The sequence below is a fragment of the Triturus cristatus genome, chromosome 11 (genome assembly GCF_964204655.1).
Source record: "Triturus cristatus chromosome 11, aTriCri1.1, whole genome shotgun sequence".
NCBI lineage: Eukaryota > Metazoa > Chordata > Amphibia > Caudata > Salamandridae > Triturus > Triturus cristatus.
The window spans coordinates 1,157,346,611-1,157,358,851 of NC_140594.1; the positions used below are offsets into that span (position 1 = coordinate 1,157,346,611).

The 12,241-nt window shown below is 45.7% G+C and overlaps 1 protein-coding gene across 1 annotated transcript in view; it reads left to right on the forward strand.

Annotated features, from left to right (window-relative positions):
* The window catches only part of LOC146788629 (putative cation-transporting ATPase 13A4), a 389,548-nt gene that overhangs the window by 149,784 nt on the left and 227,523 nt on the right, over window positions 1–12,241 (forward strand). The window contains exons 16-17 of the mRNA XM_085633188.1: window positions 1,707–1,863; window positions 11,057–11,174. Coding sequence (XP_085489314.1) covers window positions 1,707–1,863; window positions 11,057–11,174 — 275 coding nt within the window. The remainder of the gene's footprint in view (window positions 1–1,706; window positions 1,864–11,056; window positions 11,175–12,241) is intronic.

A 12,241-nucleotide genomic window follows, 5' to 3' on the forward strand; every position in this document is an offset into this window, starting at 1 on the left:
TGAGGAAGGGAAGAAGTGAGGTAGGGGTTCACAGGTAGAGGTGAGGCGGAGTTCACAGTGGGAGGTGAGGCGGAGTTCACAGTGAGAGGTGAGGGAGGGGTTCACAGTGAGAGGTGAGGGAGGGGCTCACGGATAGAGGTGAGGCGGAATTCCCAGTGGGAGGTGAGTGGGGTTCTCAGTGAGAGATGAGGGAGGGGTTCACAGTGAGATGTGAATTAGGGTTTCACAGTGAGAGATGAAAGAGGGGTTTGGAGTGAGAGGTGAGGAAGGGGTTTGCAGTGAGATATGAGTGAAGAGTTCACAGTGAGAAATGAGGGAGGGGATCACAATGAAAGGTGAGGGAGGGGTTCACTGCAAGATGTGAGGGGTTTACAGTAAGATGTGAGGGGTTCACAGTGAGGTGGAGAAAGGTTCAGAGTGAGGTGAAGGAGGGATTCTCCTCTGTGAGGTGAGGTGGGTTCACAGTAAGAGATGAGGGTGGGGTTCACAATGAGATGTGGGGGAAGAGTTCACAGTGAGAGATAGGGAGGAGAGAAGTGAGGGAGAGGTTCACAGTGCGAGGTGAGGTGAGTTCCCAGTGAGAGATGAGGGAGGGGTTCACAGTGAGATGTGAGGGAAGAGTTCACAGTGATGGATGAGGAAGGGAAGAAGTGAGGTGGGGTTCACAGGTAGAGGTGAGGCGGAGTTCACAGTGGGAGGTGAGGGACGGGTTCACTGCAAGATGTGAGGGGTTCAGAGTGAGAGATGCGGAAGGGGTTCACAGTGAGGTGGAGAAAGGTTCAGAGTGAGGTGAAGGAGGGAGTATCTGTGAGGTGAGGTGGGTTCACAGTGAGAGATGAGGGTGGGGTTCTAAGTGAGATGTGGGGGAAGAGTTCACAGTGAGAGATAGGGAGGAGAGAAGTAAGGGAGAGGTTCACAGTGCAAGGTGAGGTGAGTTCCCAGTGGGAGGTGAGTGGGGATCTCAGTGAGAGATGAGGGAGGGGTTCACAGTGAGTTGTGAGGGAAGAGTTCACAGTGACGGATGAGGAAGGGAAGAAGTGAGGTAGGGGTTCACAGGTAGAGGTGAGGCGGAGTTCACAGTGGGAGGTGAGGCGGAGTTCACAGTGAGAGGTGAGGGAGGGGTTTACAGTGAGATGTGAAGGAGGGTTTCACACTGAGAGATAAAGGTAGAGTTCTCAGTGAGTGATGAGGGATGGTCTCCCATTGAGTGGTGAGGGAGGGGCTCACAGTGAAGGAGAAGGACTGAGTTCGCACTGAGGGATGAGGACTGAGTTCACACTGAGGGATGAGGACTGAGTTCACACTGAGGGATGAGGGCTGAGTTCACACTGAGGGATGAGGGCTGAGTTCACAGTGCGCGTTGAGTGGGTTTCACAATGACAGGTAAGGTAGGGATTTTCTTTGAGAGAAAGGAGCAGAAATAAATAGAGGAAGTTCAGAATAGATGATAAATTCACCTAGAGGTCTCCTACAAGGGGTCTGAAGGATAGGTGGACATTGGGACTCCAGAAGCCGTGACACGGGCACATAGAAAACGGGTTGGAGAAATGGTAATCTGGGTGACCCAAGAGGCTGGGACACCGGCTGACTTTGAGGGTCTCCATCTGTGACTGCCTCTTGTATCCACGTGTTCTCAGATGAAAGTCCTCTCATCTCACAGACAGTGAGAAGGACAAGTCTACAACATGCTTCTTGTTTCCTTCCAGCAATCACCCCCGGGCATCACTGTGATTTCCCAGTATCCATTCTCCTCCGCGCTCCAGAGGATGACGGTGGTCACTCGAGCCATCGGTGAGGATGAGTGCGCTGTTTACATGAAGGGAGCTCCCGAGATGGTGGCCACTTTTTGTAGACCCGAAACAGGTGAGAAGGAGTCTGTTAATGGTGATCTTGTGTGAGCTCACTTAGAATCGAGGACTTTGCACGGACACTTGTTGAGGCTGGACTGTGATACTTTGCACAGGGACCTTTGAAGAGTTGCATGAAAGTTGCTTTGAAACTGCGTAGTAGCTGATGCCATGTTGATTTATTCACCGCCATTTTGTTTCTGGTCTTGTGCCCACATTATACGTGATTGCTCTTGCTTCCGACGCATATAACCTCACACTTGTGCTTGGTTTTCCTAACCAAGGATTCACAAATGACTAGCTCATTGCCTACAAGTTCACATTTCTTGTATCTATTTTAAAGTGTTTTACACTCTTCTTTCTCAGGGGAGCCTTGTGCACCCCTAAGGTTTCTGCCGCATGTCCTCTCATTCACAGAAATATGTGATGAAAGTGGACGATGTAAGACTGATTCTAAGACGCTTACCCCTTTGTCCAGTGACTGAGGACTTGTGTCTTACTCGTTTAGTGAAAACTTCTTTCATTCTTTGAACAAGTGGATCTAAACTGCCAGGAGGTGTTATCGCAGGGAAATAAGATGTGTTGTCCCATGGAAATAACATGTTATCGCATGACAATAACATGACGTGTTATCACATGGAAATAACAAGAGGTGCTATCACATGGAAATGACACACTTTGAGATTTAGAGTAAAGAAATATTCACAGATAAAACTTTTTGATGTTGACATGCAACACGGTTAAGGGATAAAAAGACTACAATTAAATTATGTGAGATGCGAGTAAAGCAGTTTTACCTACAAGCTCAAAGCTACCCACTGGTAGGCTGGGTAGCTTTGAGCTTGTTGGTAAAACTGCTTTACTCGCATCTAACATTCATATATGGCCAAATCCTTACTGAGGAAATGTATATATTAAAATAGATGGGATTAGTTTTCATCCTGGTTCAAGATACAGGGCATGAGTCATGTTTGTGGTCCTAGCTCGATGCACTTACATACAACATGCATTAGACATGTCTTCTTTAAATTCCCAGTAGAAACAACGACAAAGCTTTATACCTAGGGGCTTCATTACGATGACGGGAGGACACAGTTGCGGCCTCAGGACCGACCTCCAGTCTGCGGTCCCAACACCGCTATTACAATGCGACCGCACATGGTGTGGTCGCATACTCCCATTTCTCTATGGGAGCTTGTGCTGCGGCCATAAACGAGCCGCAGCACAAGCTCCCATAGAGAAATGGGAGGTAGTGTTAATCCCTGCACCGGTAAAGGGAGTAACGGGGGGGGGGACCGTAGTTGCTCCCCTCAGCCACCAACCAGAGGCCACAGGGAGAAGGGGGCCCTGCTAGGGGCCCCCAAAGTCGCTTTCCAACAGGCTTTCCATGTCGGAAAGCCCGACATGGAGAGCATTTGGGAAACCGACATCATAATCCCGACGGCGGAAACGCCGTCTTTAAGGGATTGTGTGCCGCTTCTGACTGTCCAGCGAGCCAGAATGACCGCTGGTTGCACTTTCGACCGCCGCCATTGTAATACGCCGGTCAAAAGTGAAACCTGTGATGATGGTTGGAAAGCCTCCGATCGACATCATATTAGCGCCTCTAGTATCAAATCCACCCACTGTGAAGATTTGCCTAATCTGATGAAATTATTCGACTCATTTCTCAAACTGTAATAATGCTGTACACGTTTTTGGTTTTAAATATTTAGTAATTGAATGTGAAAAGTAATTGATCATAGAGTAGAAATTAACAAGGAAGTGGCTTTATTTTTAGTATATTTTTTTATGTGCATCTATTCGTTTTTGATGACTTTTTCTGGTTCACTTCTTAATGTAATACTGATTTATGGATAATCATGCACCCTCATTTTACGTTTGCATTGTGTAGTAGTAGTAGTGTTTCAGAGTAACCACTACTGATATAACTGTAAATAAATAAATGTAAAGTGCCTCCTCCTTCGAGGAACCCTGAATAGTGAGGGATTGAATGTTTTTAAGCAAAACTGTTTTTAACTAACATCAAAATAAAGTTAGTTTGTACCTTTGCTTGTCCCAAAAGCAGTACGTAAACTACCATTTTTCAAGATGGCCGCCAACAGACTCATGGCTGCGTTTCTTGCATCAGAGGATCTATGTGCTGTTGCTAGAGACTGAGGGGCATATTTCCGAGAATCGTGGTGCAGGGCAGTGCAGCACGTCACCTTCCTGCACTATGCTGAGTCATTGATCTAATACGGTGCACTTCTGTCCTTTCCCCCTAGCGTTGGCATCATTTCAGCAGCCTAGTGCCAACGCATGCACTTCTGCACAATAGTGGAAGCATGCCTGTTCTGTTGGCAGGATTGTTTTTGTGCGGGATGGGTCACCTTCCTGCACAAAAACAATCCGCAGATGCATTTTCCTCTATCTATGTGTGCTGCAGAATGCAGCACACATAGAAAGAGGAAAAAACTAGGAGAAATTAAGATATTTCTCCTCGTTATGCCTCACCTGGGGAGGCATATCTTTTGGATGCATTTCAAGGTTTACCAGGTCGGTTAAATCTAGGATTGTGTCAAAAACCATGGGATTTGAGTGGGAACACCCACTGCAACGCCCATGGAATGCCTCCCTTGTGCAGGGTAATGCAACGCAGCTATTTGCATTGTGTTGCATTACTCCATTGTATTGAAGCCACTCAAATTGTCTTTGAATGGCTTCATAAATATACTTAGAGCTTCGCATCATGCATGTACCACGTTGCGTGATGCAAACATGGTGCAAAGTTCTCATAAATATGTCCCTGAGGGTGCACCTAAGCATTGGCGGACAGGCCACTGTTCGACTATGGCGTCAGAGGCTCCATCTCCAATAACCTCACTAGGGCCGCACACCACACTTCGAGCTTGCTCCTCTAACAGATGCTCTTTGTCCATCAAAAGCATCCTTGATCCATGCAGTGACCTATTTTGGGGGAAACAAAGAGAGAACAGGACAGTCGCACATGCCATGGCGGGTGCCTGATGTCTCAGCACCTTTGTGTTTGCTGAAGACAAAACCTCAAATTGAAGGTTTGTCTTTGGGAAAAAATCACCAAAGTCCACCGAGGCTGCAAGGTTTCCCCCAGGGCGTGGGACGCACACTGTACGCTTACTGCCCAATGCCTCTCCAGTAGGTTTTGAGTCCGCTTGGATGATTTCCTAACACCGAGTTGTCACAGCAGTGCCTTTGTGAAAATTACCATCCTCCAACCTCTAAACGAGGAAGAGGAATTGACAGTCGGGTGAAGAGGACAGATGGGGAGCGTACCCCCTTCTACGCATTTCAGGTTGGCAGAATAGATTCATTTGAGAGAATGGACAATTGAAACCACTTTCTTCCTTTTGTATGGAAAACTTTTGCCATATAACCTAAGAGCCATTTATTATTTTTCCAATAACTGTATGACCATTATGCTTGTGGAACACATGTTTTTGATTTATTGACCTCCTGTTGGACCCATAGGTGGTTGTTCTACAGGATACTGCTTTGTGACCGCCTAGGTGGAGGGGCCAGGAAACTGCCTAATTGGGCGAGCCTGTTGGTAGTCAAGGTGCCTGTTTGATAGACAGATGAGGTAATGTGGCTGCAAGTACCAGTTTCACTCTGCAATGGCGAGTTGCAGAGAAACTTTTGAATCTACACTGCAACCAAGCAGCTATTCCATTTGGGGGCATCTGTGAGACCGACCCACCAGACCTGGCAACATCCAGAGGCATCCAAGAGATAGTTGGGTAATGTAGATCAACTCCAAGCCTTGGATGTCAGTCGCAGGGCAGTAACTTGCTGCCCGCCATCTTAGGAGTCCACTCTGGCTTTTACCAGTTGCTTCATGAAGACAAAGAATCTAGGAGAAAGCTGCAGGCGGGCTGCAGGATCGGGAGCCCATCTAGAAAGAGGAAAACTGTGGGAAGACATTGTAGCTGGTGAAGCCTCATGCCCATGTCTTGGATGGGAGATCATACTTTGGAGGTCATTACCCACGCAACCTATCCAGGCCCAACCCCACCAGTCTTTCCCTCGCTCTTCCCTAGTCAACTCGGAAGTCTTGACTGGTCTGAAGGCTTCCTATGGTTGAATGACTCTACTTTCAGACATACAGCTCAGAAGTACCCTGGTTGAGGAGGCAAGACCCCAGCATTCCAGCCTGGCTTTCCACTGACTACCCAAGGAATTGGCTCATTACTTGATGTGAGTAAGCACCCACCTCCAGTAATAATCACAATCCTAGTCTAGGTGAACCACTAAAGTCACACAATTAAGATGAGCTCAATCCCCGGGTAGCCATAGCACAGAGCAGACAGGCTCAACTTAGAGGCAGCTTCTTTATGCAGTACTAAACCAGTAATAAAGTCAAAATGCAAAACAATAAAAATCCCAAAAGAAATTAGGATTAGAAAAATAAAGTACAATTTAATAAATACATTTACACCAAAATTGCAAATATCCAAAAATTTGAACCGGGGATATGACTATTTAAAGTGTTAAGTAAAAATAGTGCCAAGAAGCACAACGTTGTAATAATAGACAATGGTTGCAGATAGAACAGGACCTAGTCACCGCTTGATGCTGACGGCGATGCAGCTCAGGTCAGATACACCAACCAAGTTCATTCTCGTCAAAGACTTTACCTTCTGACTTTAGTCCTTTAAGTCCCAGTCCCCCCACCGGAGTACCTCAAGGGCGCTACTAGGTGTCCGGTCAGGCAGAGTCCACCTCAGGTCCAGTTCCCACTGATCAGCTGGGCTGCTGCAGGAACGGCCCCTGGTAGCCCGTTGTATCCTTGTAGCTTTAACTGAAATCAGCATTATGGACCTTGGAGTCAACTTTTTTGTCCTGGCTACAAGTAAGAACCAGATCTTGTCCTCCAGGGTTCTTCTCAGGGTATGGCCAGCAGATTTGCCCCTCTTCCGATCTTTCACAGGTCCAGGAGTGTTTTGAAGTGGGTGTCTGGAGGTGCCACATTTCGGCCTGGCATGAGCTAGCTAGCAGGTGGTAATGACCCCTGCGGAAGCCCTAAGCAATGGGGTGATGTTTCCGGAGCTAAACCTACTCACTTCGGGCATTTTCAAGAGGGTTGATGTGAGCCACACTAAGTTTGGGCTCTCAGAGCTGGGGATGTGTGTGGAGAATATACTCTGGCAATCCTAGTGTCCTCCTACATCTAACACTAAAATCCAATTTGAGGCAGTCCCAGTGCCCACACCAACCGCAGAGACAAAAGTCTGTTTGAACAAAACAGAGTTTTCAGCAGCTAGACAGTGGATATGCATCCTGTTTCCTTCCTTTAAATTGCACCTGAAATGTTATGTGTAACCCCAACAGACCTGTCAAATAGACTTTGACACTTTAATGTCAAAAAGAGCCCCACTGTGATGGGAACCTCTCTGGCTGGGGGGACAAAAAAGGGCCCTGCCCAAGTGTCCAAGTGTGAGGAGCTCCAGGTGTCAGCTAACATTTGCCTGGGATATGAAAAACCTCAGCAGACCTGTCAAGCAGAATGTGACCTTCAAGCAGGACTTGACGGATTAATGTCAAATAGGAAGTTCTGTGCCCATCCACGTTAGACTAGTTTTTGCTCTTGGAAGCAAGTTCACACCTCATTCATACCTATTAAAATGCAAATTACTGGCAGCAGAAGTGGCAGAGCAAAATATAGATTTAGCTTCCATGGACTTCAGGCAGGGCAACGGCAGCATTCTAAAAGTTACTTTTCTATAATATTGAAAAAAAAATCAGACTTCACCATTGAATTTTAATTGTAATAACTATTAAAAATAGTGACTTATTTTCCATTCCTGAGGTACATTATTAGTAAGTAATATTGCATCCCAGTGTTTTTCTACTGAACAGTCAAACCTGCTACAGTGAAAATAGCTTTGAGTTGCAAGTCACTGTAAGGGCATGTTTAACATCAAACATTATGTGTTCTACTTTTAAATACCATGCACGCTGCCTTAAGGGCAATACGGCTTAATTAGCAGTGACACAAATGGAAAGTCTAGACCTGTCAAAAGTTGTTCTTTGACAGGTAGAACTTGCAGTATTAAAACTGCACAGCCAGGCTACAGTGACGGACCTAAAGACGTGCCTCACAGTGCAGCTGTAGTGGAGACACAATGATTGCTGCAGTCCCCTGGTAGCAAGTAAGGTACATGCCCTGGGTACACCTGATATCATATACTAGGGACCTATAGGCAAATTAAACAAATCAGGAAGAGTGCAAGCACTTTACCAATGGTTAGCAGGGGTAAAGTGCACACAGTTCTATAGCCAGAAAAATTAGGGTTCAGCAAAAAGACAAAAAACATCTGGGGTTACCCTTCAGAAAAGACAGATTTCCAGCACCTACTGATGCCTTACCGTCTGCCCCAGAAATTCTCTAGCACTGTTCTTGGGGACAAGTCCATGGTGCAGAGGTTCAAGCTAGCCGTGATGAAAGTTCCACTGTTTTCCGTTAGCGGCCTGACGGTTTTCTCTTCAGCAGCTCAACAGAAGTCATCCTTCTCTATATTGTTTCCAGGTTGTGGGTTTAACTGGGCTGTGCATGGGCTTTGAGAGCTAATTAGTTTGTTAATGAAAAGTTGTAATTTCCACCTTTTAGGGCAGCTGTTATTAGTTGTGGAATGCCTTTTGACGGGCCTTGAATGTAAGTCTAGAGTCAACAAGGCATCTCTTGAATGCCCCTGGATGCTCTAGAGCAGGTTCCTGACAACCCAGCTCAAGGTTACCACCTGAGGGTGAAGGGCACGAGGCCAGCTAGGCACTGACTGGTCAACACCATGTGACCACAAACTGTTTTCCTGGGCTAGGCTAATTCATGAAAGCATTAAACCATTTGTTGTCATATTGCATGCGAGACTCACAGGGAATATGCCCCGCCCTCTTTTTAAGGATACATAAGCTTCTCCGTTTACCAAGCACGAGGCTACAGTGTGAGAGAGAATGTATGAATCTGGTGATGTGCATGTTCCTGTGTGTGTATCTGTATATGTGTCTGTGTAAGTATATATTTGAGCTTTTGTGTATGTGTTTTTGTATGCATGCCTCTGTGTGAGTATATGTGTGTGTGCCTGTGTGTGTGTATCTGTCTTTGTGTGGCTGTGTGTGAGTACTGGTGTGTGTGTCCGTGCGTGTGTATGTGTGGATGTGGGGGTTGGAGTGCAAGATACATAATTGAAGGTTCTTTATGGGATAGGGCCGCCTGACATGGATCTTATATTATGTAGTGGACCTGATGTATGTTTAGAGTCCTGTAATATTCTACCTAAACCTCTATACTCTGGGTCTGGTGGTTATTGTATGATGTGCTACTTTATCATCTAAATACAAAGTGAATACAACAGAATAGTACTTCTGCCAACCTGTTTACACATATCGCTTCATTCGTTCAGCTGTTTCTAAGCACTGTAAGTAACAGGGACCACCATGCCCACTCAGTTTACTCAACTCCTAAGCGTGGATGACTGAGGCAGCCTGACCTGGATTGAAATGTGTAACTTGCAGATTACTGGACATCATTTAGGCAAAGCTATCGAAGATAATGGTTCTCCCATACAGGATAGGGAATAGGGCATCCTCATACATCATTCAAATCATCCCGTGTGGGCCCCCCAAACAGCTCGGATGTACCCTTTAGGGAGTCTCTGCATCTTTGGTGCACAGGTTGCTGCCTCTCTTCTGCCCTTTTGGGAATAGAACTGAACCCACAATGCAGCAGTAGCGGGGGCTCCACTAGGTATTATTGACACACCATTCTTCTGACGAATGTGTGACTATGAAGGAGATGTCCTCCACACTTAGCTATGATGTCCGAAGTTTATTATGACAAGGGTTCTCCTATTCAATTGATGGTTTTATTATTTACCTTATCTGCATGGTTTACCCTGAAGAAGACCCAAGACCTTGATAGGCTGATATAGTGGTCAAAGCATGTTGGTAATTGCACGTTTTTTTCAGTTCTAGTGATTTATTTTATTTCACCTCATGGCCAACTTTTAATGTTTGTATTCTCCCCAGAGGTACCAGGCAAATAAAGAAATCTAGGAGTATACCTCTATGTATATTCAATATTTCTGTTGCCAAAAAACACAGGACCCAAGAAATTGTCCTGAAAATAGATTTATAAGAACTCCCAGGGTATAAAATAGTTTCCCTTGGTTTAGTCCGCTGGGGTGACATTGCTACTACCCCAGTGTGCGCTGTTGTCAAATGACGTTAAGAGTGAGACGACCTCTCAGAAATCATTTGATGACCCTCTGCTCTAACAAGTCCGAACTGAAATAGGACAGCTGTGACTTCATCACCTTCAAGTAGTGTTTTGTGTTTATCTGTGTATGGGATGATATACTTGAAGAATCACCTCCAGTATTCTCCTACAAGGACAAGTAGAACTAACCGCCCCACGAAAGGCTTCACTGTCATTGAGAAGTTGTGGAGGTTCTGATGCTAAACCGATGACTCTGCAGAATTAGGTGTTAAGCTGTTGAATGAAAGGGTTAAGTGGTGGGATGTATGGGAGTCTAAGTTGGTGTTGGTGACTGCAGTCTGTTTGTAGATTAGGTAGAGCAGGGGTGATACTGCTCGACTAAACGTGTGAGAGACCTGCTGTTCCAACATGTCTTGTTCCTCTCTGGAGTGTTTAACCCAGTGTTCACCACACATTTCTCTGGGTCTTAAATACAAGTATTTGTGGCGTCTGCCACCTGGTGCTCCCTTTGCTTCCAGCTGACACATACGTACCTACAACCTTCCAGAAGGGTTCTTGTGGGCTTGACCTGCTGGGTGGAGACCCCTCCATGGCATCATGTTTAGACATGGAGGGGGCTTCCACTGTGGATGATACTGAGCGCTCCCTTCCCCACAGTCACACGGATGTGACTCTCAGCAGTGACTGCATAAACCGAGCTCCACAGAAGATGTGAAGAGCTCCACTGTGCTTACACCTCTGGGGACTAAGTAAACCATAACTTGAGAAGCCATTTAGATCCAAAGCGCTGCTGCTCCATGAGGTTTAGCGTTTTCACCTTTTGAACAGTATTATTCATTTTAATTTAAAGGTCTGAACTCTTGCTTGTGCCTTGAATTAGTAATCTTATATTGAGACACATTGTAGACTTCAACCATGCTTCCCTGCAACTAAAACTATGATATGTTCCTGAATTCCTTTCCTCTGTGTCCAACAGTGCCATCTAACTTTGCGGAAGAGCTTGAACAGTACACGTTTCAAGGTTTCCGAGTCATCGGGCTAGCGTACAAGACTTTGAAAGCTGGTCGTCATGATGACTTCGACAGCCTGCCGAGGTACGTCCTGTTCAATGGCCGGTGTAGACTTGTAGGTTCTTTGAAGATCACCTTCAAGAAATGTGGGTACATCAAAGTAAATTCAAAATTCTAACACAGTTCCTGGTGGAATTGAAGAATAAATACACAGCCCTTTTCACCACACGTAAGAGATTGTGGAACAAAGTACTCTGATACATTCATAACTGAAACCTTCAAGGACCCCCAGGGGCCTAAGACCGAGACCTCAAGGACCCCTTGATCTCAGTTCTGATTGAAGAGGAAGGGAAAGTCTTCTGTTGAGTTTCTGAAGAGCAAATCCCACTTTTTCTCGTCAAGACAAACAAATATAAGAATTCCAGCTTCTAACCTAAATCCCTGCTCTAAGGATTTGCACTATAACATGTTGGGGACAACTTCCTTAACACAGCCTGTGGGATTTTAGATTTTTGGACTGTGAAGACCTTGCTTTACCTTCTGGGAACTTGCCTTTTCTAGCCTGGTTGGTTGTGGCCTGAATGCTGATAGATCCATGTAACAAGAGGGGTCCCTCTGAAGAGTAGAACATTTTTGCTTGATAATTGAAGAACTTGAAAGCCTGGTAGACCTGTTGCAGCTGTGTGGGGAGATGTGCTCTGCTATAGACTGCTGAATTGTGCTTTGTAACTCAGTGGGAATGGAGCAATTGCAAGTTGACAATGTCCTGAAATGGAAGAACGCTGCTTCCTAATTACATGGAGTAATGTTGGTTGCTTTGAGTAACTGGTTCCATTCAATGGACTTCCCTTCCCCCCCCCCCCCGCTCCCCCCACAATGATTAGTGAGAGATTCGGGTCACTATATCCAACCTTGATGATCAAGAAGTTGAACCAAGTCTTTGTCATGGCTCAATGATAGTGGGAATGATCTATGTGACGTTTTGACTGAGTTCTGTAAATAATTATCTTTCAATTGTTATACATGTTTGCAGTGCGTAGCAGGTGGGAGGTCTTGTATGGGGGAACAAGAAACCTCTTGCTTTCATCTATGGTAGAACATTGTGTGGTCGGGTATTCATGTCGTAGGGTCAAAATCAAAGAGGTGCTATC